This window comes from Trachinotus anak, unplaced genomic scaffold (assembly GCF_046630095.1).
Source record: "Trachinotus anak isolate AG129_WGS33_773 ecotype Australia unplaced genomic scaffold, CSIRO_AGI_Tana_v1 ptg000013l, whole genome shotgun sequence".
In the NCBI taxonomy this organism is placed as follows: domain Eukaryota; kingdom Metazoa; phylum Chordata; class Actinopteri; order Carangiformes; family Carangidae; genus Trachinotus; species Trachinotus anak.
Genome location: NW_027273864.1, coordinates 22,483,626 through 22,507,309, shown reverse-complemented (window position 1 = coordinate 22,507,309; position 23,684 = coordinate 22,483,626). Strand labels below are relative to the sequence as shown.

General features: G+C 41.2%; 1 protein-coding gene across 3 annotated transcripts in view; it reads right to left on the bottom strand.

The window, feature by feature from the left end:
- asic1b (acid-sensing (proton-gated) ion channel 1b) overlaps positions 1 to 23,684 on the bottom strand; it is a 142,173-nt gene that overhangs the window by 9,940 nt on the left and 108,549 nt on the right. For 2 of the 3 annotated variants that reach the window (XM_071493302.1, XM_071493301.1), the window contains exons 3-4: positions 7,250 to 7,400; positions 2,468 to 2,595 (exon numbers count right to left, since the gene is read on the bottom strand). In XM_071493302.1, coding sequence (XP_071349403.1) covers positions 2,468 to 2,595; positions 7,250 to 7,400 — 279 coding nt within the window. Of the gene's footprint in view, positions 1 to 2,467; positions 2,596 to 7,249; positions 7,401 to 13,741; positions 14,442 to 23,684 lie in introns of those variants that run through there. The other variant, XM_071493300.1, reaches the window with a different exon arrangement.

The window sequence follows — 23,684 nt, the reverse complement described above, 5'->3', positions numbered from 1 at the left end:
TTAAGTATCAAAATAAATTGTAGCAGATCTGCAGAAAAATGTCCCCTGTCAGTGATATATTCTTTAATATGATTTTTTTCTGATTAATACTGATGCAATAATGTGTACGTTGCACCCCACTTGGTACATAGTTTAATCCAGTGGTTTCCACCCCTGGGTTCTAGTCGCCTCCAAAGGCTCACAATTAAATCTGAGGGGATTTGAGATGATTCATGGGGTAGGACAGAAGGTAATCCTGTTTTTGTGTGAAATATTACATTATACTTTTTACAACTTTGGACCTCAAAAAGTTATTTAAATTAAACTATCTGAGAAGTTTAGAGGGGAAATGTCTCTTTGGTGGAAATGCTAACAACCCACAGACTTCTGACCTATGAGAAGGTTCCCCAACCATGTGCTGCTTTTCTGTAAGTAAGAAGCAACGTAACCTTAAAATACCATACATTGTAAAAGATTGAACCGTATAAAATCTTAGTCTGAAAAATAACTTGTAAATAAAGGTGTCAGACAAATAAAGTAAAAAGCATAATATTTTCCTCTCAAATGTAGAAATGTTGTATAAATAGAAGTATTAAGTAACGAAATGTAAATACTCATACAAGCACCTCAAAACTGAATAAATCTACTTTATGATTTTCATCAGTAACCTGCCTTTAAGTGATCAGGTTAATTATCAGGTCACTGTTTGGAAATGTTTATAAAGGAAGAAAATAAAGGAAATTTTAATTGTACCATTCAGTGTCAAGTTAGTGAACTACCACTATATGAACTTGTTATACAGTCTGTTATCAGCACCACTCGCCACGTCGCTGTGTGTGTAAGCATCACTGTGTTTCCTGTTTCCTCCAGTTCTCTCTGTGACCTCTGTGATAATTGTCTCTCTGTGTTTCAACCAAAAAACTAAAACCAATGAGCAAACAGTGGTTAAAATCTGACCAGAGCAGAGACGAGGGTTTTCAATGGTTTCAGTACTCGCCACCTTTCACAGTACAAGGAATATTAGATTCAATATGCACATAAAATATCACTTGATGGAGCTTTAAGTATGTTCAAAATGTGTAACATCTGCCTTGACATTGTTTTAAGTGACAGAGAGAGTTTCGGATAAGCTCTCAAACTGAACAGCTTGTGCTCACTGTTTAAATTTCAAATGACTGAGAGACTGACTCGCTCGGGAAAGTTCAGTAAAGCTCTCAGTCTGTCTGCTGGGAGTGACGGGGGCAGACAAGGGCAGAGCCCTCAGGAGTGCCTCAGAGGCAGGAGAGAGATCCTCCAGATGGTTGTGCATCAAGGGGTGAGAGCAGTAGACTGTGAGTGCTGCTGGGACACAGTCCGGGGTTTGATCAACCCTGGCAGGGTCACATGGGCCATGCAGGATATTGAAAGCTTCAAAACACCACAAATCATCCCAGGATACATCACTGATTAGGTGGGCTATTGTATCAGGTGATGTACAGTATGTTCACATGAGACAAGGTGTTGCATGACAATTTTAAGTTTTAAAATCTAGACTTTGAAAGTGTCCATGTAAACTTATTTGACAAGCATTTGGGACAAAAAAAAGATTTTGACACTGAAACACATTTGCCCATTAAAAAGGTTTCTAAAGAAAGAAACAGCTTAGCTAGGAAAATGAAAGAATAAATAAATAAATGATAATATTATTAGTATTAGCAATGCATACACATGCACTACATTGTATTTGAAGACTAGCAAATGGGTGTTAAGAACAGGAGAGAAAGGCAGGATTGTTGTTAAGGTGAATGCTACATACATACTGTGTGTATATATACAGTCAGATGAAAAACCAACTAGGCAGTTTGTATTGTCAACAGCTGGCTGAAAGCCATAAGACAGTTTGCCCAAATAACATCATTTGTTTTCATTGCTGTGTTGATGACAAATGTTATGTTTGGATCATTTAACACATCAGAATTTAGAGATAAACTATGTTTCATCACTCGCTGAGGCTTTACTCATTGCATTTCAATCACTCCATGTTCCAGCACACATTTGTGAGTTTCTGAGCCAGTATGTACCTGCAGCAGTCTCACGATTGCATTTGCTGTCAAGGCTCCCAAACTCTGAAACAGCCTTGCTATTGAAATTCACCTTGCTGCTTCAATGACTTCCTTTAAACCTCCACTCACTTTTAAAGCTCTGTTTTAACTTTTACATCATATTGCACCAATCACTTTTGCAACACGAATCCATGTCTTTTTTGTTTTTGTATGTGGTTTGTTGTTGTGAAGCACTTTGTAACATTTTTTTTTTTTAGAAATGAAGATTATTATCAGTATTAAAACCGGAGTGGTTTATTTTCACATCACACAGTGGTTATTTGATTTACAAACATCATATCTCTCTGAAATCCTCAGCATTAGATTTAAAAGGCAAACTTCTCCCTGACAAAATGTGCTGAGATAAATTCTTGTATTTTCTGTATTTCATCTTTCCCAAGACGTACCCGTTGTTCCTGACAGGATACAAAGGTCTGAAACCCAGGCGCCACGCCAAAGCCCAGCTGGTCTATGAACGGCGGCTCGTCCTGGGTGTGGATCTGAACTTTGATCCCTGCTTCAAACGATGTCTCGTCTGTTGACAAGAAGAGGTTAGGACATTTACAACAGGGATGATGATTTGTATGCACACATTTGCTTTCATGATCTAACCAGCAGCAGTTGTTACCAATCAAAATGGAGAAATAGCTTTGCAGTAGTGGAATAGGTTTTTAGCCAGTAAGTGAAAAACAAACTGGGAAAAAAAAATCTTATTTGAGCTTGAAAGAAGCATTCCTAGGAAGTAATTGCTAATTCATTAGTTAAACCTGTGGACTGGCATGGATGGCAGACACACTGCCTGAATGAGAAGTGAAACGATAAACAAGATGGACTTCCTAAGCAGAGCAGTTGATGACAATACATTCCCCACAGGAGCCTTATTTACTACAAGGGGGAACAAGAATGAATGGATGAATTAATAAATAAATGATGATGAGGATAAAAGGAAAATCAATACGGCTGACAGCCTCCTTCACTGCCGTATAGATTTTAAATGAAGCAGATGGGCCTCTTTGATACTGTGATCGGGGGAACATGCCAATATCATGGTGGCTCAACCCATGCTTGTGCAAACATATTTCTATCACATTTGCAGGGACCTGGCAGTGCTTATCATGGCGATGACAGGCTGGATTCAAAAGATTTGGTTCCTTTGAGCGCTGGCTCGGGGATAAAGTAGGATGTCTGTTTCCTGCTGCCTTTTCCTCCCCGGTTGTCACTTAGTATCATCTTCTAAGTGCCAGGCATTCTCAATATTTTCAATTAAGGAGCTCAAGAAAGCGGCTGGAATTCAGCAAGAGAGCTTCAACAAAGAGCGTCAGACTCCAACTGTTACACATTGCTCTTCTGAGGCTGGATACGAAGACGTTCTCTGCTGTTGCCAAGACAAATGCTTAAGGCTCGGAGCAGCACATATACATGAGTGGTGCCCAAGCTCCTTGCAAAAGCACATGTCATCTTTAAGTCATGGCCATCTGTCATCCTTACAGAATTGGTACAATGAAATTTGGCCTGAACCTTTGAATGAAATGGGAGTTCAATCATACTTGATACCATACAAGCTTGTTCAGCTGCCTCAAACTTATGTCACTATCTCTGCTTTGTTGTGAAACTATTCCAGGTATTCCAACAATCACACAGAAAAATTCCTTAGCAGAGTAGTTGATATAAACAGGGATGGTTTTAACAAGGAAACTATAAACCTGTCACACTCGCCGACACACATTTTCTTGGATTTTTCTCTCATTGTATCCTGCAGTGCTCTCTTGCGATTATTTGATCCTTAGTCATGCAGGAGAGGGGGCTCAGTGGTTATCTCTAAACCAACATGCCCTGCAGTATTGTTCCTGTGTGGAGTTTGTATGTTCTCCCTGGGTCTGCCCCGGTTTCCTCTGGGTGCTCACATATCCTCCCACAGCCCAAAGATAAGCAGGTCAGGTGGGGTAAAGACTCCCAATTGCCTGTAGGTGTGAATGTGAGTGTTTATATGTGTGAGACTGACACTTTCATGTGCTGGCACCCTGTCCCTAGAGTAACCTGCCTTTCACCTAATGCATGCTGGGATATATACTGCAGCCCTTTGAAACCCTGTAGAGGATAAGTGGGTGTAAAAAAAAATGGATGAATATAAAGGATTTTTTCCTCTGGCAACTGCCAGTTTAGACCAGGTCCTCATTTATAAACCATGCGTACACAGAGTTCTCTGCTTAAACCATGTATACATTTCTATGCACTGAACTGATTTATCACTTTCTTCTTGTGCTTGAAAATGTGTGTACATTTAGAACCTCTCCTAACCAGGCGTCCCAACAAATACCCAGTGATACACAGGTGTAATCATGGGGAAAATAAATTACAACTCTACTGTCAGCCATGTCAAAATTGATAGACTGTAGGCATTTTTTTAGTTACTAAGTTATTATGTGTTTCAGAGAGAAATTCTGTCATTAATGCCTCCTTTGCATCTGGTTCTTGTACTGCATCACTTAGCATCTGTGGCGTCATATAAGAGAAGCTTATAGGATCTGTTTATGACTTTTATTAATCAATTTGCATTCTTATTTTAATTGATTTAACTAAGCCTGGTATATTTTTCTGTTATGCTGAAACTGTTAAAATGTGCAACAATTTCAAAGAAAATTAAGAGCAAATTTCAAATTTCTAATAATTTGAATTTGAGGTGGTACTGTGTCCAGTGTGTATTTTATGTATTACACTTGACGTAGTGAATCATGTGGAAATCACATTCCAAGCACATACCACTGTGCTCTTGGAAACCTTCAATGCAGGAGAAATTGTTTTGCCTTCCTCAGATCTGTTCCTTGACACAATCCTGTCTCTGAGCTCTGCAGGCAGCTCCTTCTACCTCATGACTTGGTTTTTGCATTGATATGCATTGTGAGACTTTATACAGACAGGTGTGTGCCTTCCAAATAATGTCCAATCAGTTGAATTTACCACAGGTATATCTTGAAGATGATGAAGGAAAATGGGAGGCACCTGAGCTGCATTCCATTTGTCACAGCAATGGGTCTGAATACATACTTATAAATACTGAATACATACTTATGTCAATGTGATATTTCAGTTATTTCAGTTAGATATTTCCTTTTTAAGTAATTAGCAAAAATTCTGTTTTCCTTTTGTTATTATTGGGTATTGTGCATAGATGAGGGATTCTAGCATAAGGCTGCAACATAACAAAATGTGAGAAAATTGAAGGGGCCTGAATACTTTCTGAATGCACTGTAAATTCATAAATCCTTTGCAGCTCCCTCTCATTTGCTCCTTTTGTCCACCACAAGTAACTCTACATTGAAGATCCTAGGACTTTGGTTGGTTTTCTGAGGGTTGATGATGTGGACAAGCAGATGGATGTACAACATGTTTGATTCATCATTGTTCATTGCGCGCAGTTATGCATGTTCATGTTTGATAAATACCAACTGTTCTTACAAACACATTTTGAACGTTTGATGCATGTTTTGATAAATGAGGCCCCAGGTGTTTGTGTGGCACATTATGCACTGCAGGGCATCCAGCCAGGTAAAAAAAAACTACTAATAAATGCTGTTGTAATAGGATTAATGGTGAACCAATCTATCTCATTTGGCATTCATGACAAACGTGTCAAGTCTTTGGAAAAGCAATCAAAGTGTGATATACAAGAAGTTGGCGGGCTGATATTTTTCCTAACGGAAATTTAGACAATCTTGTTTTGTTCATTTCCACCACTTTCTAGTAATTTCACTATGAAACAGACATTAAAGGGGATATTTGTAAGTTTTCTCTGGTATCAAATGTGGTTTCTTGCTGTTGTTTCCTGGCAAAAGGTTTTGGTGATTGTGGCTTGACAAGAGCTTCGTCCATCATTGTCTTTATAAAGTAATACAAGAGGTTATAATACGTCCTCTGACCAGCACTACTTCTTCAGGGCAGTTTGGAGGCTACAGTGTCTCTGTATCGGAAAATGATAAGATGGCCTAACCAGGCCAGGACTAGCTGGTAAGGCTGCTAACTTCAGTAGAAGAAAAGAAGTGTTACAAATAGAAGCAAAACAAGAGTTAACATTGGTGTTGCCTTGCACTGCTGAAGACAGCTCTTGCTGAGTAAAGGAATGAAGCTTGCAACATTTCTTCTAGACTCGTAAGTAAACAGCTGTTAGTCACGTCATCCTCAAGTTCCCACCACATCTCCTCTTGTAATAGCCTTTAAATATTCATTAATCTTACATAAAGAACATTTAGTATTAATATTGTTAAAACCATTTAGGCCCAGAGTAGGAACAGCTTTATATTTAAATATTACATTCAGATCACAGCTCTCTGCTTTGTGATTCATGTTTAATGATGGTTGTGAGCACAGTGTTTGTCTGACCATACTGAACTCTCTTTACATTCATTTCCCAGTACATATAAAATATTGATACAAACACAAAGCAGCATGTGCTGCAGCATTAAAATCAGAGTAACAGGGTCTCCTGGAGCAGCACCGAGAGACACCACTGTGATAATGAGGGCTTGACCCTAAATGGAGGAGTCTCTATCCCCCACTGATTTTATACTGGGCAAATGGGTCTGTGGCTGTTTGATTCATGTGGACTTGATGCCTAAGTGACAAGTGATACAATTAAATTACAATGAAATAAAATTCTCCTAAACCATATCCATCTGTCTTTTTTAAACAGTTCAGTCGATTTAATCCGTGGACACAGCAAGGGCATTTCAAATCAATTGATCAGAGTATTGTATTTTTACACATCATTACTCTTGATTAATGAAAGTGGAGTGAACATTTCACAGAACTTCACATTTCAGGGGCATCACTGAGTGTAAATTTGATGTAGATAAAACAAATTTGTATCTTATTTGCTCTAAAGTATGCACATGTTCACTACATTAAATGGATTTAGGGTTTTACAATTACATCAAAAGGGTTTGCAAAGAGTGCAATAGTCAGGCCTCCAATTCAGGGATTAGAGGGGAATTCCTGTGATAGCTTTTTTCCCCTGAGATTTCTCAGAGCACCAGCACTGAAAATAAGAGGCCTCTCTGGTGTTTAATTGATTTAAAAAAAAACTCTCCTTCTCGCTTAAGGCCAAACATAAACACCAGTCTTGTGGTTTTAGCTGAGATCTACAGAAGTGGGGATGGGAAATTTCATGTGATGTATCCTCCAGATAAGCTTACCAGTCTCTCCCCATACAGGCAAGTATTCATCCTGCTGGATATCCAGCATCAGCTCCAGGCCATTACCCATCCCACCCTTCATCGTCACCAACAGGGGTCGTCCATCTTGGCCTGAATTAAAGGTGTAGCATTTTCCATAGCGTGTGAATATCTGGTGGAAAAAAAGCACAACACAAAGAAACAATTTTAGTGATTTCAGCCACAACATATATCCCGAGAGAAAAGAAATAGTAAGGCCACATCTCAGCCTTACTCTATTTACTGACCCTGAAGTAAACTCTCAGTTTCTAGCTGTATGCATTTAATGAGGGTAGGAGATAAAGGTAGTGCTTAGCAGGAGATTCTTTCCAAAGCAGCTAAAAAGCACCCGCAGTAACCCGTCCTTGTTACGCTGTCAGTCGCAGACCTCAGAAGTCTTACTTTTGAGATGCTGTTGATAAACTGAGCTTTCACCCCTCTCAGTACTGCGTGATACAGTATATGCTTGAGTGAATCTGACATGACTTTTATTTAAAAGTGGGATATCCTCAGCGTGAGAAATCCCATACAAAACAACAATGACTGCTGGCGTCAAAGCAGATCTCTCAAATACTCACTGTGGTCCTTCTCTATTGCAGATAGGCTACAGATTGTTAACACTTTAAAGACGTAATGATTTATGTTTTAGAAATATCATTATTAAAGCTGAAACAATCATTAAATTAATCAATAAGGCACTTGACAGAAAATGAAACATCATTTCAATCATTTGTTGAGCAAAAATGCCAAATATTCATCTTTTCAATTACAACATATTTCTGTCTGCTCTAGGAAATAATGATTATATTTTTACTAGACTGTGGCAATTTATTAGCCAAAACCACTAATCAATAAGTCATTAAAGGAATCTTTAGTTCCAGCCCTAATCATCAAATCTTAGGTTGCAACAAATTCTTGTTAATTAATCATCTGATTATTTTCACGATTAATTATTCCACATACTCCACGTCCACCACATACTCAAGTTGTCATAGTGTATACAAACATCACGCTTGACCTGCCTTACAGTCCACAACACAAAAATATCCAGTTTAATATAATAGAAAACTTAACAAAGCAGCAAATATTCCCTTCGAAAGTGAATTTAAGGCATGTTTGCTTGAAATCAACTGTTTCAGCTTTAATCAAATCACCTATCTTTTTTCTTCTCCATGTGGATTCAAAGCATCTTGAAAAGAGGAAGCCTGATCAAATGATCAACATGCTACACTTCCACTTTCATCCCTTTGACACACCATCTGCAGATGCAACATGAACTTCAATGAACACGGCGCTGTTTTGTCAGAAACCTAACTATACCTGCTCCACATGCTAAAGCCTGCTGTCTCCTGGTTGATCAGGCATACACTGTACATCAGTATGTGCTGGAGAGCTGCCGGAGAGCGCAGCATGGATCTGTGACCTAGTGGCAAAGACATGACTGCTAGTGAACTAATGGATGTGTAATTGAATCATAGACATTAGGAAATGGAAAACCATGGCCAGGATCCAAAATAAAACATTCCTCTACTTTGTCATCGAGCTGCATGATTCCCTGCCATGTTTCAGAGCATCCTAGCTCACAATTAACTTAATATTAACCTTCAATATTTTGATGTTCATATGACAAAATGGTAAAAGGAGACGAGGGAGGCTTCATTTTGAAGAAATGAAAATGGCAACAGAGAAGCAATAACTGAAATAAATCTCTTACTTCCACTCTGTCTTTGTCTAAATACAGTGCTCCCGACTACAATAGAGATAAGGTTCCACTGTAAGATAGCGGTACAAATAAGTCCATCACGATGTGCACAGCTTGTACAAGAAGCCTTTTTTTCTGCTGAGACTGCCTAAAAACGCTGCAGCTTTATATCTTGTGAATGCATTGTGAGGACCTTGGGAACACATAGGGAGGCGTTTGTTACAAGGGTGACTTATGAGTCAGACATTACCGCTTCATGACAAATTACTCAAGTGTCACAAACACCAGATACATGCAGCAAGAAAAATTGCAGCCCAGTCTCACAAAGGAAAAGTTGGTATGATGTGAACCCAGTTCAGTGAAGTGTGGGGGGGAAAGAATGGAGCGTGAATCACGATGGATTCCCTTCCAGGGCACGGTCACATCGGAGCTTTTAAGACACAAAGTAGTGAAATGTAATAAAAGCTGCCTGATAGTCGGACACAGTATGAGATGTGACCTTTCAAGTGGCAAAACTGAGCCAAAAGCAACACCCGCCTATGTGCAGTGACTCTAGAGCAGGATACAAACATCAATAAAATCCCCCTGAAATCCATCTTAGTCCTGAAGTAAAGGCAGGGAAATCTTAAGATATCACAGCAGCACCTGCCTCAGCTACACATAATATCTGATAAAAACAATGGGCAAAACCTGCAGGAAAGAGAGGTCCTTGCCTTTTACTCTGAGACTGTTGTACGCTGATTTTTTCCCCATGAGATCCTGCAACAGCCAAACAAGACATGTTGTATTTAAAAAAATCGACAATCACTTTCTTTCCAAGGTTTTGCCCATTTATGGCTCACAAAGACTGATTTTTCCAGGTGACAAGGTTGAACCTTCAGAGAAAGAGGCAAGGTTGCTCACGCTGACAGGAGAAAAGCATTTGGCAGATTGAGAAACAGTGATAAGATTGTCCATGATTGATCATGGTTGCGTCATTGTGCTTGTGCCAGAGCGGGCATACACATCGGATCAAGAATATGAATGGGCTTGTGAGTGTGTGTACAGTATTTGCGTGGATGTGTACAGCCACCCCTGCTTGCCATCTGCGTGTATGTGTTGATAATGTGGTGACTGACTACAGGAGGCCTGTAGTCAGAGTTGCTGTGGTAACCAGGAGATTGTGCTGACTGCACTGAGTGAAGCGTGGCAGCAGTGGGTGCTGCTGGTGACCTTGGGGAGTCTTCACTGTGTTCTGTGGCTTTCAGGTTTACACTTAGTCTTAATGTGCTTCTTCTGGTCTTTCTATCAAACAACTTCTTCCATCTTATCCAGTGTTGTTGGCAGAGTTTGTGTGGTACAAACTCTCCCAAATAAATTCTAACAATAAAACAAGAGCTGTGTGTTATTTGGAAAAAATGCAACCTTTTACCAGAGGCAAAAAGCCCATATTCAATAACAAAACTAAATAAGATTTAAAGAAACAGTCTAAAAATAGTAAAGGGTGGTGTTAAATGGCTCTACACAGTGATGGTAAACATTTTAAACTTGTTGCTTTTCCAAATACATTTAGCATTAAGGGTGAACAAGTATTTGTGATTCTTAAGCAGCTTTTCCTGAGGAGGAGCTAAATCCCATACTGCAGTTGTTTCTTACATGGCTGAACACCGAGCCCTATATGTTGCATTTAAAAAGAGAACCTCTGTATCTTCTTAACTTGTAAACACAGAAATTAAATATTAAATTTGGCACCACCTGTGAAGAAAAATGCTGAGAGAGACATCATCCTCTCTCGTTCTCGCACGGTGTGGAAATGTCACTGTCTCTCTTGTCGATAAATAATTCACAGACAGACAGCCCAAGACTGTTGAGATGGCCCTCGGCTATCCTTCACATGACAATGTGACAAGGATGCACAAGCTGTTCACTAAAGTTGCCAGGGAACCACTTTCCCTCCTCTCCCTTGATTTCAAGATCAGCTCTGAGCACAAAGGTGCAATGTGTCATGACAGCTACAAAAACACACCTATAAAAGACTGTCTGGGTTTCAACAACTGGGTGTTGAATCTGCTCAGCTAAAAATAGGATTTGTTGATATTTGCACAGTGTCATGTCATGTTATCAGTTATTGCTCAACAAATAAAGCTTATAATGAGTGGATAGTGAAGTGTGGCAGTTTACTTCTCTGCTGTATCCACTCAGAACTCATCTGCATTGGTAATACAAGGGACACTTTACGATGTAATACAAATCAATACAAAACCACAAACACAAAATACACCACAAATCAACATTTATAATTATTATAAAAACAGCCTCAACAAAAAAAACAAAAACAAAAACGCTTTCATGCATCTCAGGAAGTCCTCATCAGCAGATGAGAATTCAGAGCAGCTACTAAATGGACCTTGAGGCGAGACTGTTTTGTCAACTGCTGTTTCCAAGGTTAAGGATGAACTTCAAATTTTCCGTGACTGTGGATGAGAAGTCCTTCAGGCATTCAAGATGAAAAAACGTTTTAACATCTACAGTTTCACGGCAATTGATCAAACAACCTACTGATGAAGACCATGTGATACAAAAGCTACTACATGGACCTTGAAGTGAGACGGCTGTCACCATACAGGCAGCGGAGGGAGAGAGTTTTTCCAGTCAAGAAGAGTCACAGGACTCACACCTGTTAAATAAAACGATGCTACTGTCGGCAGATAAAATTGAGATGATGAACTTTTGCCTGACAAAATGGAAGTTTTTATTCTGCAAGACTTGCAAATTTGGAGGAATGAAATGGACGTCTGAAATGGAAGTTACTTACAAAGAGCCGAGAGGTAATACATGTCAAGCTCACAAATACAAACTCACTGCGCAGCTTAAGAGATTTAGGGTAGATTTTTCTCTCAAAATGTCATCCGAATTGATTAAAAAAAAGAAGAAGCACCAATTACACTGATATCCCGCACAAGAAACATAGATAACAAATCCACCTTCAGTTAGACACCCTTGTAAGATTTAAACTGTCAATCAATAGAGTGCGAACGTGGGATAGAGGGACAGACTATATGTTCTCCAACTGAAATCAATGTGTGAGAGTGAAGAGAGGCCTCCCTGATGAGAATTAAGTGTTGTTAAAGCGCAGATGAAATAAAGATTAAGCAGCGGGATGGACGGAAGGATGGATTTATGAGGCCAGGGGACCAAATTTATGGTTTCATGAGAAATCTGGCAGCATGCAGGGTGTTGGGGGGGGGGGTTCCTGCACAAAAGTCAATACATCCTGAAACTCATTGTATGTAGACAGGCTCGCCTTCCTCCTCCACACCTCACTTCTCAAGTGTGACTGATTCTATTGGTCTGACTCATGCCGACAGCTCGTCTTGCGCGCCCTAAGGCCAAGCAGGGGGCATCATCGATTATCTATGCACTAACACATATCCCCAAAACCCAGACCTCGGCATTATGTTTATCTCTGAAATACTGGTCACCCTTTAAAATACACTACACAACATGAAGCGGTTCTAAAGATGTTGGTAAGAGGAAATGTGTTTGACTGTGATAGCTTGTTTTGTGGTTCCAGATGCACTGCATTTACATTTGTGAATAAAAAAAGAGCAGCATTAGTTGGGGATATGTTTTGATTCCACAGAGACTGAAGGCAACTGCCACTAAGGCAAGGAGTTTCAAATTATAAATTTCCCTCCAAACATAAAATAATCTTCAGACATGCCTGCTGCAAATAACAAAAAAAAAAAAATCAAGCTGTGTTTCAAACAACAGAGGAAAATCCACTTAACTGAAAACAAATTTGGGTAATGAGGTGGGAGAGAGAGGAACGCTCGCTTTCACATTGTTCTCCACACGATGATGAAGTGCAATCAATGGGGCTGCAGTTTACCAGTGAGGCCAGCACTAACTGCTCTCCATCACAGTGTTGGGGAGCGTTGTAAAGTGTTGCTAAATGAATCAAAACTCTTCATTAGGGGCAGATTGGTCTCTTGTGGGGATGGGATTGTGCACACATTGATCCAGCAGTGATGAACGACAGAGCGGAGACCCTTTCGGACCATATGGTGAACGCAGAAGCCTGCTGGGTTTTGCAGTCTTCTCCAACATAATTATTCAACTTTCGATCCTGTTTGGTGTGGAATTCACATTCATAATTTTCCACAGTGGCTTATGTCTGTGGTTGAAACTGTGAGGCAAAAAAGAGATTTGGATGAAATGAGTATGTGAATGCGGGAGAGTGTGAGGAACAAATAAAAGATGCTTATGAAAAATTACTATCCTGTAATAAATTTTAAAATGTAAATGTCACACTTAAAGTGTTTTCAGCAAACTATAGGAATATTAGAGCAATATTGTGGAGGTATATTGGCGGCTGAAATATGTTTATGTAATATAAATCACTGTGAGCCCTCTGTGGAGTGCTACACCATACACAAATATTATTGTGGCATTTACATAGCTAGAGCTTAAGAGGCAGAGAGAGTTAATTGAACCACTGAGGCACATTACCAAGCAACAGTGCAGAGGAATGTGCATTGTGTACCCTTCTGCTGATTGGATGCGTTGAAGGCAAATTAATTAAGTAGCCACTTGATATCTATCCACACAACACATAGAAACTACAGACAGGCAAGTATAAACAGTTCAACTTCTGGCTCAGCCTACGAACTGAATAAGCTGCATCCGGCTGTGAAAGCTGCATCAACCTGTTGGGAGGGGGGGTGAGGGGAGGGGAGGGAGGGAGGGAGGGGGGGGTTTAAAGCAAGGAGCTGAACTTTGGCGTCACTCACGGTGCTGAAATTGCGCGGCCCGCAGAGCTCTCCCTGGTACCGACAGTACAGCAGCATCTCCTCCAGCTGGTGTCCCAGCCGGTCCAGCAGTTGCCTCATGGACGGCTGGGATTCCCGGGGAGGAGGGAGAAAGTGGTTGAAGTCCAAAATCCGAGACAGCGGGGACCAGGGCGGCTCGCCCCCTGCGCTCCCTCCATCGTCGCCCCTCAGAGGTGAGAGCGCCTCTCTCGCAGCGGGGGACACCTGCCAGTTTCTCCCCAAAAGTCCCAACCACCTCCCCGCGCTGAATATATCCGTCTTCTTCATGCGCCGCGGCAACAGGAGGTTCTGGTTACAGATGGTGACAGCGGGGAAAACGAGTCGTTTGGCGTACACCATGTGCGCCTTGGTGTAGACGGGCGAGGAGAGCAGGTACCGCACTCTGTTTGAGGACCAGGTGAAGAGCAGAGCCAGAGCCGCCAGGAAAGCCAGCAGCCACGCAACTCTCCGGGGGTAGGAGCCGCTGAGGAAGATGTGCCTCAAGCCATGCAAGGTGGTGTGTTTTATGAAGAGTTTCCCGGCTTCGGCGAGGGAGCCCGGTCTCGGTTTGGATCCAGATGAGTCGCACTGGCACATTTTGGAGGAACGCTGCTGCGCGCTTCCAACATCGGTCCCGCTGTGGTCACAGTGACTGAACCCAAACTCGCCTCCGCGCACTCAGATGGCTGCTGTTGTTTGCGAGGAAGAGAGAGAGAGACAGAGACAGAGAGAGAGAGAGAGAGAGGGGGAGAGAGAGAGAGAGAGAGACGCACACGCAGCCCCGCTCGGTCCTCTGAGCAGCAGCTTGAGGCTGTGATGGGGAATATTTTGTCAGTCGCGCTCCCTCATCTTGTCCGAGGGGATAGGGGGGGGGGGGGAGTCATTCAGAATGATCAGAATGATTCAGTGCGCTTCTGCGCAGCAACTTCAGTTCAGGGGATTATTTCATCTAAATTACAAGCTGTTAGTCTCTGAAAATCTGCAGAAATGCCCCAGAGACAACGGATTTAGTTAGAATCACGTAGTTGTGTTGTAATTACACCTTCCCTGGCTCAATTCTCACTTTTCCATCTTAGCCTCTTCTTCCACCTCCAGCCTCACGCTTTGAATTAACACAGGCGCACACATGCACACACACACGCGCGCGCGCGCGTGCGGGGGCACACACACACACACACACACACACACACTCTTCCCTTCAGACTATCCATGGTGCTGTTTGCTGAATGAAATCATTGGCCTCAGTAGCCACAGACCATTTATCTTCCTTTTCAAGCCCATCAGACACACACATAAACACACTTAGAGGCAACATCTACACACATAACACCCAAACAAATACACATCCCCACACAAATGCAGCATAATCCCTTATGGCTCACAAATTGTATTCTTCCTCAGAAATGAACACAGCATTATAAAAAGTAATGCTGTAGAGACTGTAGACTGTACTCTTTCATTGGGGTTCCACCAGTTTAATTTTAAATATTGCAGATTCAAAGGTTTGAGAAAAAAAAGGCTCACTGGGTGTTTAACATTTTGGTGACACTCAGGTGTAAGCAAACTGGATGACATTCCCGACTGTCAGTTCTCTGATGCGTTTCAGTGAAAGATGTTAAATGTTATGGGGAAAACAAAAAAGGTCAAGACGCTGCTGGTAAATGCTTTAAAGAAGTGCAAATCATGTTGCACTTCTTTAAAGCATCTCCCCATGTCCCGAAAAGCCTAACTTAGATTTAATGAGATTTTTGACCCTGCAGTGCCCCGAGTTGGGCTGTGATTGTGGTGGTTCATGCTTGGTTGGTCATCATCACACAATGTTCCAATCCTGAGTAAAAGTGGACACCACGAAGGCCTGCTTCTCTCTCTGCTCCTACTTTGGGGTATAGTGTGTATTTGTGTGTGTGAGTAGTTTACTGTGTGACTGAGGGAACACAGGTGAGAAGGAAATGGTGAGAATGAGAGGGGAAAGTGAGCGTGAATGAGGTGCACTTCTGTCTTGTCACTGTCTGCCGTAAAGGAAAAATCCAGTTCCGGGGAAACAGTGCCATCTAGGGGACACCATTAAAAGGCACTATATTTCAATATTGAATTATAAAAGTTCAGTCACTGCTTATTAGCCCATTATCAACTACTAAACAGCCAGCCTGCTAACTGCAGCAGGTGATGGAAGTCCTTGTTCTGCTATGCAGCTTCAGTGAGCTTGCTGTAGCACCACCATAGACTGTAAATAAAGATGGCCATAGCCTCCGTGTCATCACCCATAGGTTTCTAAAGAGCAGTTTTGAAGCTCAGCATGCGCTGCTCCGCCGTCGCCAGCTTGGCAGTGCCTGACTGCACCTTATTCCCGACTAACGCAAAAATGGGCAAAGAGGAGAGGCCCCTCGTTGAGCTGAGACTTCAATGCATGCTAGTTTGCTAGTTTGCGACACCTTTCACTCTAAGCAACACGCCCAAATACATAAGATTAAGCCTTGATAAATTTTGCTGCTTGAGCACCACATGTACCAGTTCTCCACCTCAGCAGAGCAAGTTGTGGTCCGCCCATGGGATGAGAGACCTGCCTACAGACAAGGAAACACGAAGTGGGAAGAGCCGGGTAGCCACTGACCTTTCAAATTTAAGTACTTATATAGGGCACGTCATTAATAAATAACAAAATATCTCTGTATGAATCAAGCAGAGAGTGTGATTGGTTGTGACACAGTCTGTTCACAGAAGTCAGCATTGTGGGAGAGGAGTAGCAGCAAGCGGACAAACATCTGGAAAAAGCATCAAAGGGGCCAAAATTCAGATTGTGATTCAGATGGTGGATCGTGATTCTACCTTAAGAGATTGTTAAATGATCTTTAAGGAGGGTGAAGTCATCAGCTCATTTCTGCACCATGACCCCTGGCAGATGAAATGAGCCATGCTTACAGCTTAGTTTAAAACCCATTGGATTACTTATGTTTTTGGCCCTGACAGGCGACAGTGATGTCACAGTGTTTCCACATCAAAGCAATTAACCTAGTGCGTACAGATACAAAAATACAAAAAAATGACAATCAAAGTTGTAATTGTCCTTTAATGGTTTTGTAAACTGTATGTTTCTTAGCAGGTGTAATGTTTTTGAAACCCAGAACATTGCTGGTGGATGATTCAGTAAAATGCAGAATTATGTCTAATGTCATTTTTTTTTTTTTTATTCTTCCTTTTTACAATATCTGTGCATAGCAACTTTATATCATTACAATTAGATTAACTGCAGGTCGGTGACAGGGTGGAGGCTTCGGTGTAATGCATGAGAGACAAAACATGATACACACATATCAACATGAAGGGTACGCTACTTTCTGCATTCCTTTAGATACTGGGCTCTATTTTTTTTTATTGCAGACTCTACTACAACCCCACAGTTTACATCATGGTGCGCAAAGAGTGTACAAGACAGAAAATTCAAGCACTACAAGGAGCAGAGGATGAGATCAGGCAACTGCCAGCAGTTTAATCTCTCTCCATGTTTCTGGGTTCATACGGGGCACAGCCTGCTTAGTCATACTTTTCCCTCTCATACGCTCCCTGGCGATATGCTGTAGCACACATCATAATGTCCCTTCTGAGGACAATCAAGTCCTCTACTCGGACGATTACTCATGTTTTAACGGGTGGGGGTGTCATGGGGAATGGGTGCTCAACTGTGGGCCAGTGATGGCTGCTGAGTGAGATACAATCATCGCATATTCAAGAGCTGTACCATGAGCAATCAGTATATCCTTGACTGTGTGCAGTTGTGTATCATGTACAGAATGCAGACATACCTGTGAACAGGAAAGTAAGAAAGTGAGACCAACGTGAAAGAAGATCCGGCAACAAACAGGGAAGTGACTGAAGCTTAAGGAAAAACTTTAGGGTGTGAATATAGATTATTTGTAACTCATATTTAAAAACATGGTGGGCGGTGCTTCTGCATTCACCTGAGGTAAATCCTGACGCTTCTGGCATTTAACAGCATTTGTTCAACCCCCGTTTCCACAGCCAACTCATCAAGAGAGAGACATATCGGAGGAGAGGCTCTGTGCAACAAGCTAATCCGTCTGGGTGAAGGGATAATGATGTACTTGCTTGACAGAGAAACACAATCCTACAAGTGTAACAACAACAGAATAACAAATGCACACTGCTGTGAAACTGCCATTAAAGAGATGCACTAATGAGCCCATTACGAAAGCAAACAGGGATAGTTGTTTAGTCTATTAATACCTAAGAATCTGACACATAAATAAATGTCATGTTTGACTGACTGGACCTTAAAATACACCGTGAATTTACTAATTGATGAAGGTGAAATACTGTTCAAATGCACCTTTCACTGATTCAAGAGTGAAAAAGAGAAATAAAAAAGAAATCCAATAAAAAGGAGTTTTCTTGATTAGTATTGGGCAGAAAATTGCAGACTTTGGCTAAAACACTATTGATTTTTCAATGCACATACCCCCATAGCAGAACTTTGAGTCTAACAAAACACCTGCTCGCTTATTTCTGTTTGCATTTGCTTTAAAAGGAAATACACATATGGCATTTCTATAATCACCAACAGTTCAATCTTCATCTGAAAGTGAATCTGACTCTTGCGAAATCATTTCAATGATGTTATTGAGAACTGACAATGATGGGCACTGTCGTTAACACACTGAGTAAATTTATGGACGCATTTTGGAGTTCAGACCTGTCAGCAGCGCTACAATGAAACAAAAAGCGATGTAATTACAGAAACATTCTCAGTTCACAAATATCAGTATGCATCGCAAACTGATGTCATGAATTTCCATCGCAGGCTATTAAACACCACAGGGTATTAGTTGCTTGATCGCTAGGAGCTAATGTGAATGAAAGTAATCAGTAGATGGCTGTTTTAGGCTGGATCTTTGCTTTGACAGTTCCTCTACATGAGAAAAGACCTCAGTTTCAAACAGTGAGGCCAGCGAAGCAGTGAATGTTTAAAAGCCAACTGAAGATAAATGAAAGGGGCACAGACTAGCACAGAAATTTAATGGCTGCCACTTGATGTCGTATCTAATCAGTCATTTTAGCAAGATAACCAGGATGCCACCTTCTGGCTTGCGGTGTGTGCCACACTGAACTACATGCAGTATTCTTCTTTAAAACCGCCAAACTTATGGCAGACATTAAAGGTAACATACATCACAGAACTACCTGCTGAGTAGCTCTAATCTTTAATGTGTATAAATATATATATAGCTACATACATATGTAATAGACTTTAGTCTCCTTTGTTGTTAGTGTTATAACTGTATGCTTAGAATTTCTGTCCTGTTCTTTCTCTTCTCTTCCCTCTTCCCTTTTTCCAAGGTCGTCAGGTGTACATGCGCAAATGCTTGCTTGAGTGGACGTGTTGGGAATAATACAGTAAATAATAAATAGTTTTATATTGTACATACAGCACAGACACTGCAGACTGTTATGCGGGGGGGCTTTCTATTGTCATGCAAAAAAGGTTAGTCTTTTTTTCTGCCGGCACAGGGTGCACTGGTGCATGCACGTTTCTATGTATATTTATATATTGCTAAGTCTGCATGTATATAAATATACATGTTTCTGTATATTATATTTTCATCATTTATTTGTCCATCGTGAGGATTTTGGACACTGAGTTGGGGGCGTAGGTTGGACTGAGGAATGGGTAGGAGACAATCTGCAGTTGTAGTCACAGCCTGAGGTAATACAGCCCTCCAACATGCCTATGTAGTACATTCAAAAGTACTGTTATTCATCCACCTGTGAATATATTCATGGAAAATGTAAATAAAGAAATAATTGTATAAAGAGAACTACATTATCTGCCGGGTGAGTCCGGGGATTGGAATTAAAGCCATTGAGATCACAAATCAATGAAAATGTTCTTTGTTCTTCATCTGAAAAGGCAGTGATTGGAGTGACATGAATATCCTTTCTGATACTATGTGCATGCTGAGGGGTAAATAGACCTTTGAGCTCCATGTTGTGTGTGTGTGTGCGTGTGTCTCACTGTGTGCACTGATGGCAGAAGGTCTGTTTGCAAGAGCTCTGGGTTGTCGAGGCACTCGGCAGTTAATCAAACTGTCATTCTGGGTCCAGATCAGGGTGGAGCTGGCCAGTCTGGACCTTGACATGTGTAGAGTCAAACTACATGCCACAAGGCAAATGACGCCGCCCAGCTCCCCTCCCAACCTCTCTACTCATCACTGAGTCTTATATCTACTTGACCGTACTCACTCTTCCTCTGTCATTACCTCTCTTCCCTCTGTTTACAGTTCAACCTCCTGCTGTCTCTTTACCAGAGCATAAAAACAATGCATTTCTCCTCGTCCTGCCAATCTCCACCCTGTGTCTTAACATTATACATCAACACTCCTCACACACATCCTTGTACTTTACACTGCCTCTCTCTTTCCTCCTCTTTCTGTGATCTCCATATTCCCTCTGCCTCTTTTGGTCGCTGCTGTCTCTTCTCTGTCTCCTGCTGGGAATATTTGGTGCCACGTCATCCACAAGGGAGCAGGCAAAGAGAGAGAGGGAGAGGGAAGGAGGTGAAGGATGGAGCAAAGGAAGAGAAATGGTGTGGAGGCATTGGGAACAGCAGCAGTCAGGGTCCTGTAGCTGCGGGTGCTGGCAGAGTAGCAGGTGGTGATTTACAGAGACAATTTTGAGGATAATTGTGTACATGATCTGCTGTAGGAGACAAATGTCACCAAGGCCACTTTTCCAGTAGCCTCTCAATTCCCTAGACTATAAGGTTGAATTAAATACAGCGTCCGGTAATTGCCACTCTACTGTAAAAACAATGTGAGATGAGTCAGTGGAAATGGCTCGGGAGCTCACTGCAAGCCTGTGAACACAGAACTTCAGGCTGTGACACTGAAACAAAGCTGAGTATTGTGTGACACTGTCAAAAGCACTCTGCACATGAAAAGTATTAAGAGTTACATAATGCTGTGAAAATATGTCCTTGGTTTTTAAACTATTATAATTTGATTTGGCCGTGTTGAGAAGAGTGGAACATGCTAAGCTGCTGTAACACACACAGTGCAGAGTTACAGTAATTATATAGTACAATATAGCTCACATGTTGTGAAAGGGCATTGTCTGTTGGTAAATAGATGCCTGTTTTCATCTCTGACCGGCAGGGTAATGCTGGAAACCAATGTAAAACATCAAACGTGAGAACTATCCATCCTGCAAAAACATTTAAAATGTTGCAGTAAACCTTCTACCATCCTTGTTAGTCTCTTTAGAGGCCCTGTCTGTGTTCCTGTCATTCGGGGTGCACATGAGAGCGTGCCGCGTGCATGTTCAGGCAGCACAGATAATCACACCACTGGTAGACATTCCTGACAATTAATCCCACTCAAACCTCCACATGCAGTATTTTTCTTTCTTTCTTTCTTTCTTTCCTTCCTTCCTTTGTCTGTGTTTAAATGTCAAGTGATATAAAAGCAGTTGATGAGACTGAAACAGAACCAGAACTAGAATGTTATTGGCATGAATATATTTATAGATTTAAACCACCAAATACCAGCACAGACATATTGGACATGGCTGAGCTCGGTCCAAAAATATTAAAATTGCTGTGGGTCTCGAAAAGCCTGTGTTGACCCATTTTACAGTGACTGTACATTAGAGAAGCTATAAGGCTCTTTGAGGCACAGTGTGAAGCCTTTGAGTTGTTAAAACTAGCTACAAGTCGGCCTCATAACAGATGTTTAAACTCTGTAAATAGCTGGTGCATGCTGTAAATTAACTAAATGTCAAGCTCTGTTAATCTTATATCACTGTGCTCTCAACCTGATGGTTTCCAAAGCTACTGAGTGTGGCAGCACTACCATGAATAGTGACCTGTGATACATCAATGCATTAATCTGAAAATTGATTCAGGAGTCTGACTGTATAAGTATTGTTGCTGAATGGAGTAGGTTTATATTTACAGTCCAAGGGGCAGTAAGAGTATCCATACCTGCACAGGGAAACACAGGATGACACAGCTAATTTATCTCAGCAGCATCATGACAGCTGGGCTGGGGAGAGTTTGGGGAAAGGGGAAATGGTTCTGATGAATGACTTTCAGAGTACGGCCGCTAGCAATAGCAAACAGTGTCCCAGTCCCCACAGGCCTGATGCCTCCTATTTGCCGCTCAGAGAGAAATGAATGAATAGCCCTTTGTGAAATAAATGGTCCCTTTCTGCCTGACATTTACAAATGAATCCTTCGGGTAAAACCAAATCCTTCCATTTGTTTTATTAGCTGTGGAGCTGATTCTCCTGTGCTGGTGCTCAAAATTACGTGATTGTCAAGTATACACACAGCGGGGGTGTTTAAAAAAAAAAAAGAAAATATAAATGGTTCAACATTCTGGGAAACATGCTTATCTGCTTTTGTTATGAGAGTGAGATGATTGATATCAGTCTTGTCTGGGTGGTAGGCACAGGGCTGGAGTCGGGACATTTTTAGTGGGAGATACTGAACGTGCTGCCAACAACTGGAGCTTGTTGTCACAGTGGAATCGCCAAGTTCACAGACTGGCAACCAATGCTATAGCTGGAGTTGATGCAAATTATTGTATTTCTGTTTGTGTATGGATTAAATAAACAACATCCGATATATTAATTTGTGTGTTTGAAAGCCTGTCTTTGAATGGTAAACGGAGCCAGGTTACCTGTTTCTGCCGGCTTCCAGTCTTCATGCTACGATAAACTAAACAATATATTAACCTAATACTTTAAAAACACATAACACAGAAATATTAAAAAAAAAAGATGCCTTTAATTTGGTTATTAAAGAGGTGTGACCACGGTATGGACTGAGCAGGATGAAAAATGAACCTGTCAGTGCTCTCTGGTGGATAAACAATGTGATGGTGACATCGTTTTTAAGGTCATTTAAACTTATCTTTCTTGCTACTCAACAGCAAATACTGATATATGTATATATAATTGCAGTCCATATATCAGTCCAGCCCATTATTAGTTGGGCTCTATCTGTTATTAATTTTCTCCACTCTCTCTTGGAAATAAAAGCAAGAATGTATGTCTTTAATTCCTTTAAAGGGGCCATTTGTACGTTCTCCCTGCTGCTGAACAGGGTTTCTTACCAGGACCAGCTGGTGGTAATTGTCACTTAACAAGCTTCAGCCATCATTGTTTTTATAATATAGGAGGTTATAATACATCCTCTGAGTGGCGCTGTCTTCAGGACAGACTGGATGTTACAGTGAGTCTCTATCAGTGATGAGACAGGTTGGGGCTGGCTGGTTAGCTTGCTAACTTCAGCAGAAGAAAAGACGTGACGGAAACAAGATTTAACATTCGTGTCACTTTCCACCGCTGGAGACAGCTCTTAGCGAGTGAAGGAATGAAGTTTAATGCTTAACTTCTTCTAGACTGGTAAGTAGACAGCTGGTAATGCTAACCTTGGCATTGTAGCAATAGCAAAACTTAGAAATAGCTCCTTTAATGACTTTCAAACAAAGATGACAATGAAATCTAGTGGAAATCCTGAGCCTATTAAATGATCCTACAAGTTATATTGATTCTTACATGGCAATGGACACAGCTCCACCTATGTCACAGACACATGCAGGCACGCCCTCCCATTAGCCATTCATGCCCCTAAGTAAGGAGAGACAAACATAAAAAACACACAAACATGACAGGTGTAGACACAAACCAACATCAAACTCAGACGCCGACAGTAAGAACAAAGTTTCCCTCTCCTTCTGAAAATAAAATTCCTTTTAGTCCATTTTGTTTTAAAAGAAATACACACCTCCGGCACCACCTCCCTCCTCCCTGACAGGAGAGCTGTATCATAAAAGTCTAACCCTTTCAAAATATTACACAAAGTTTGCTTCTGATTTTCGATTCAGCATAACTTCTCAACCAGTGAGAT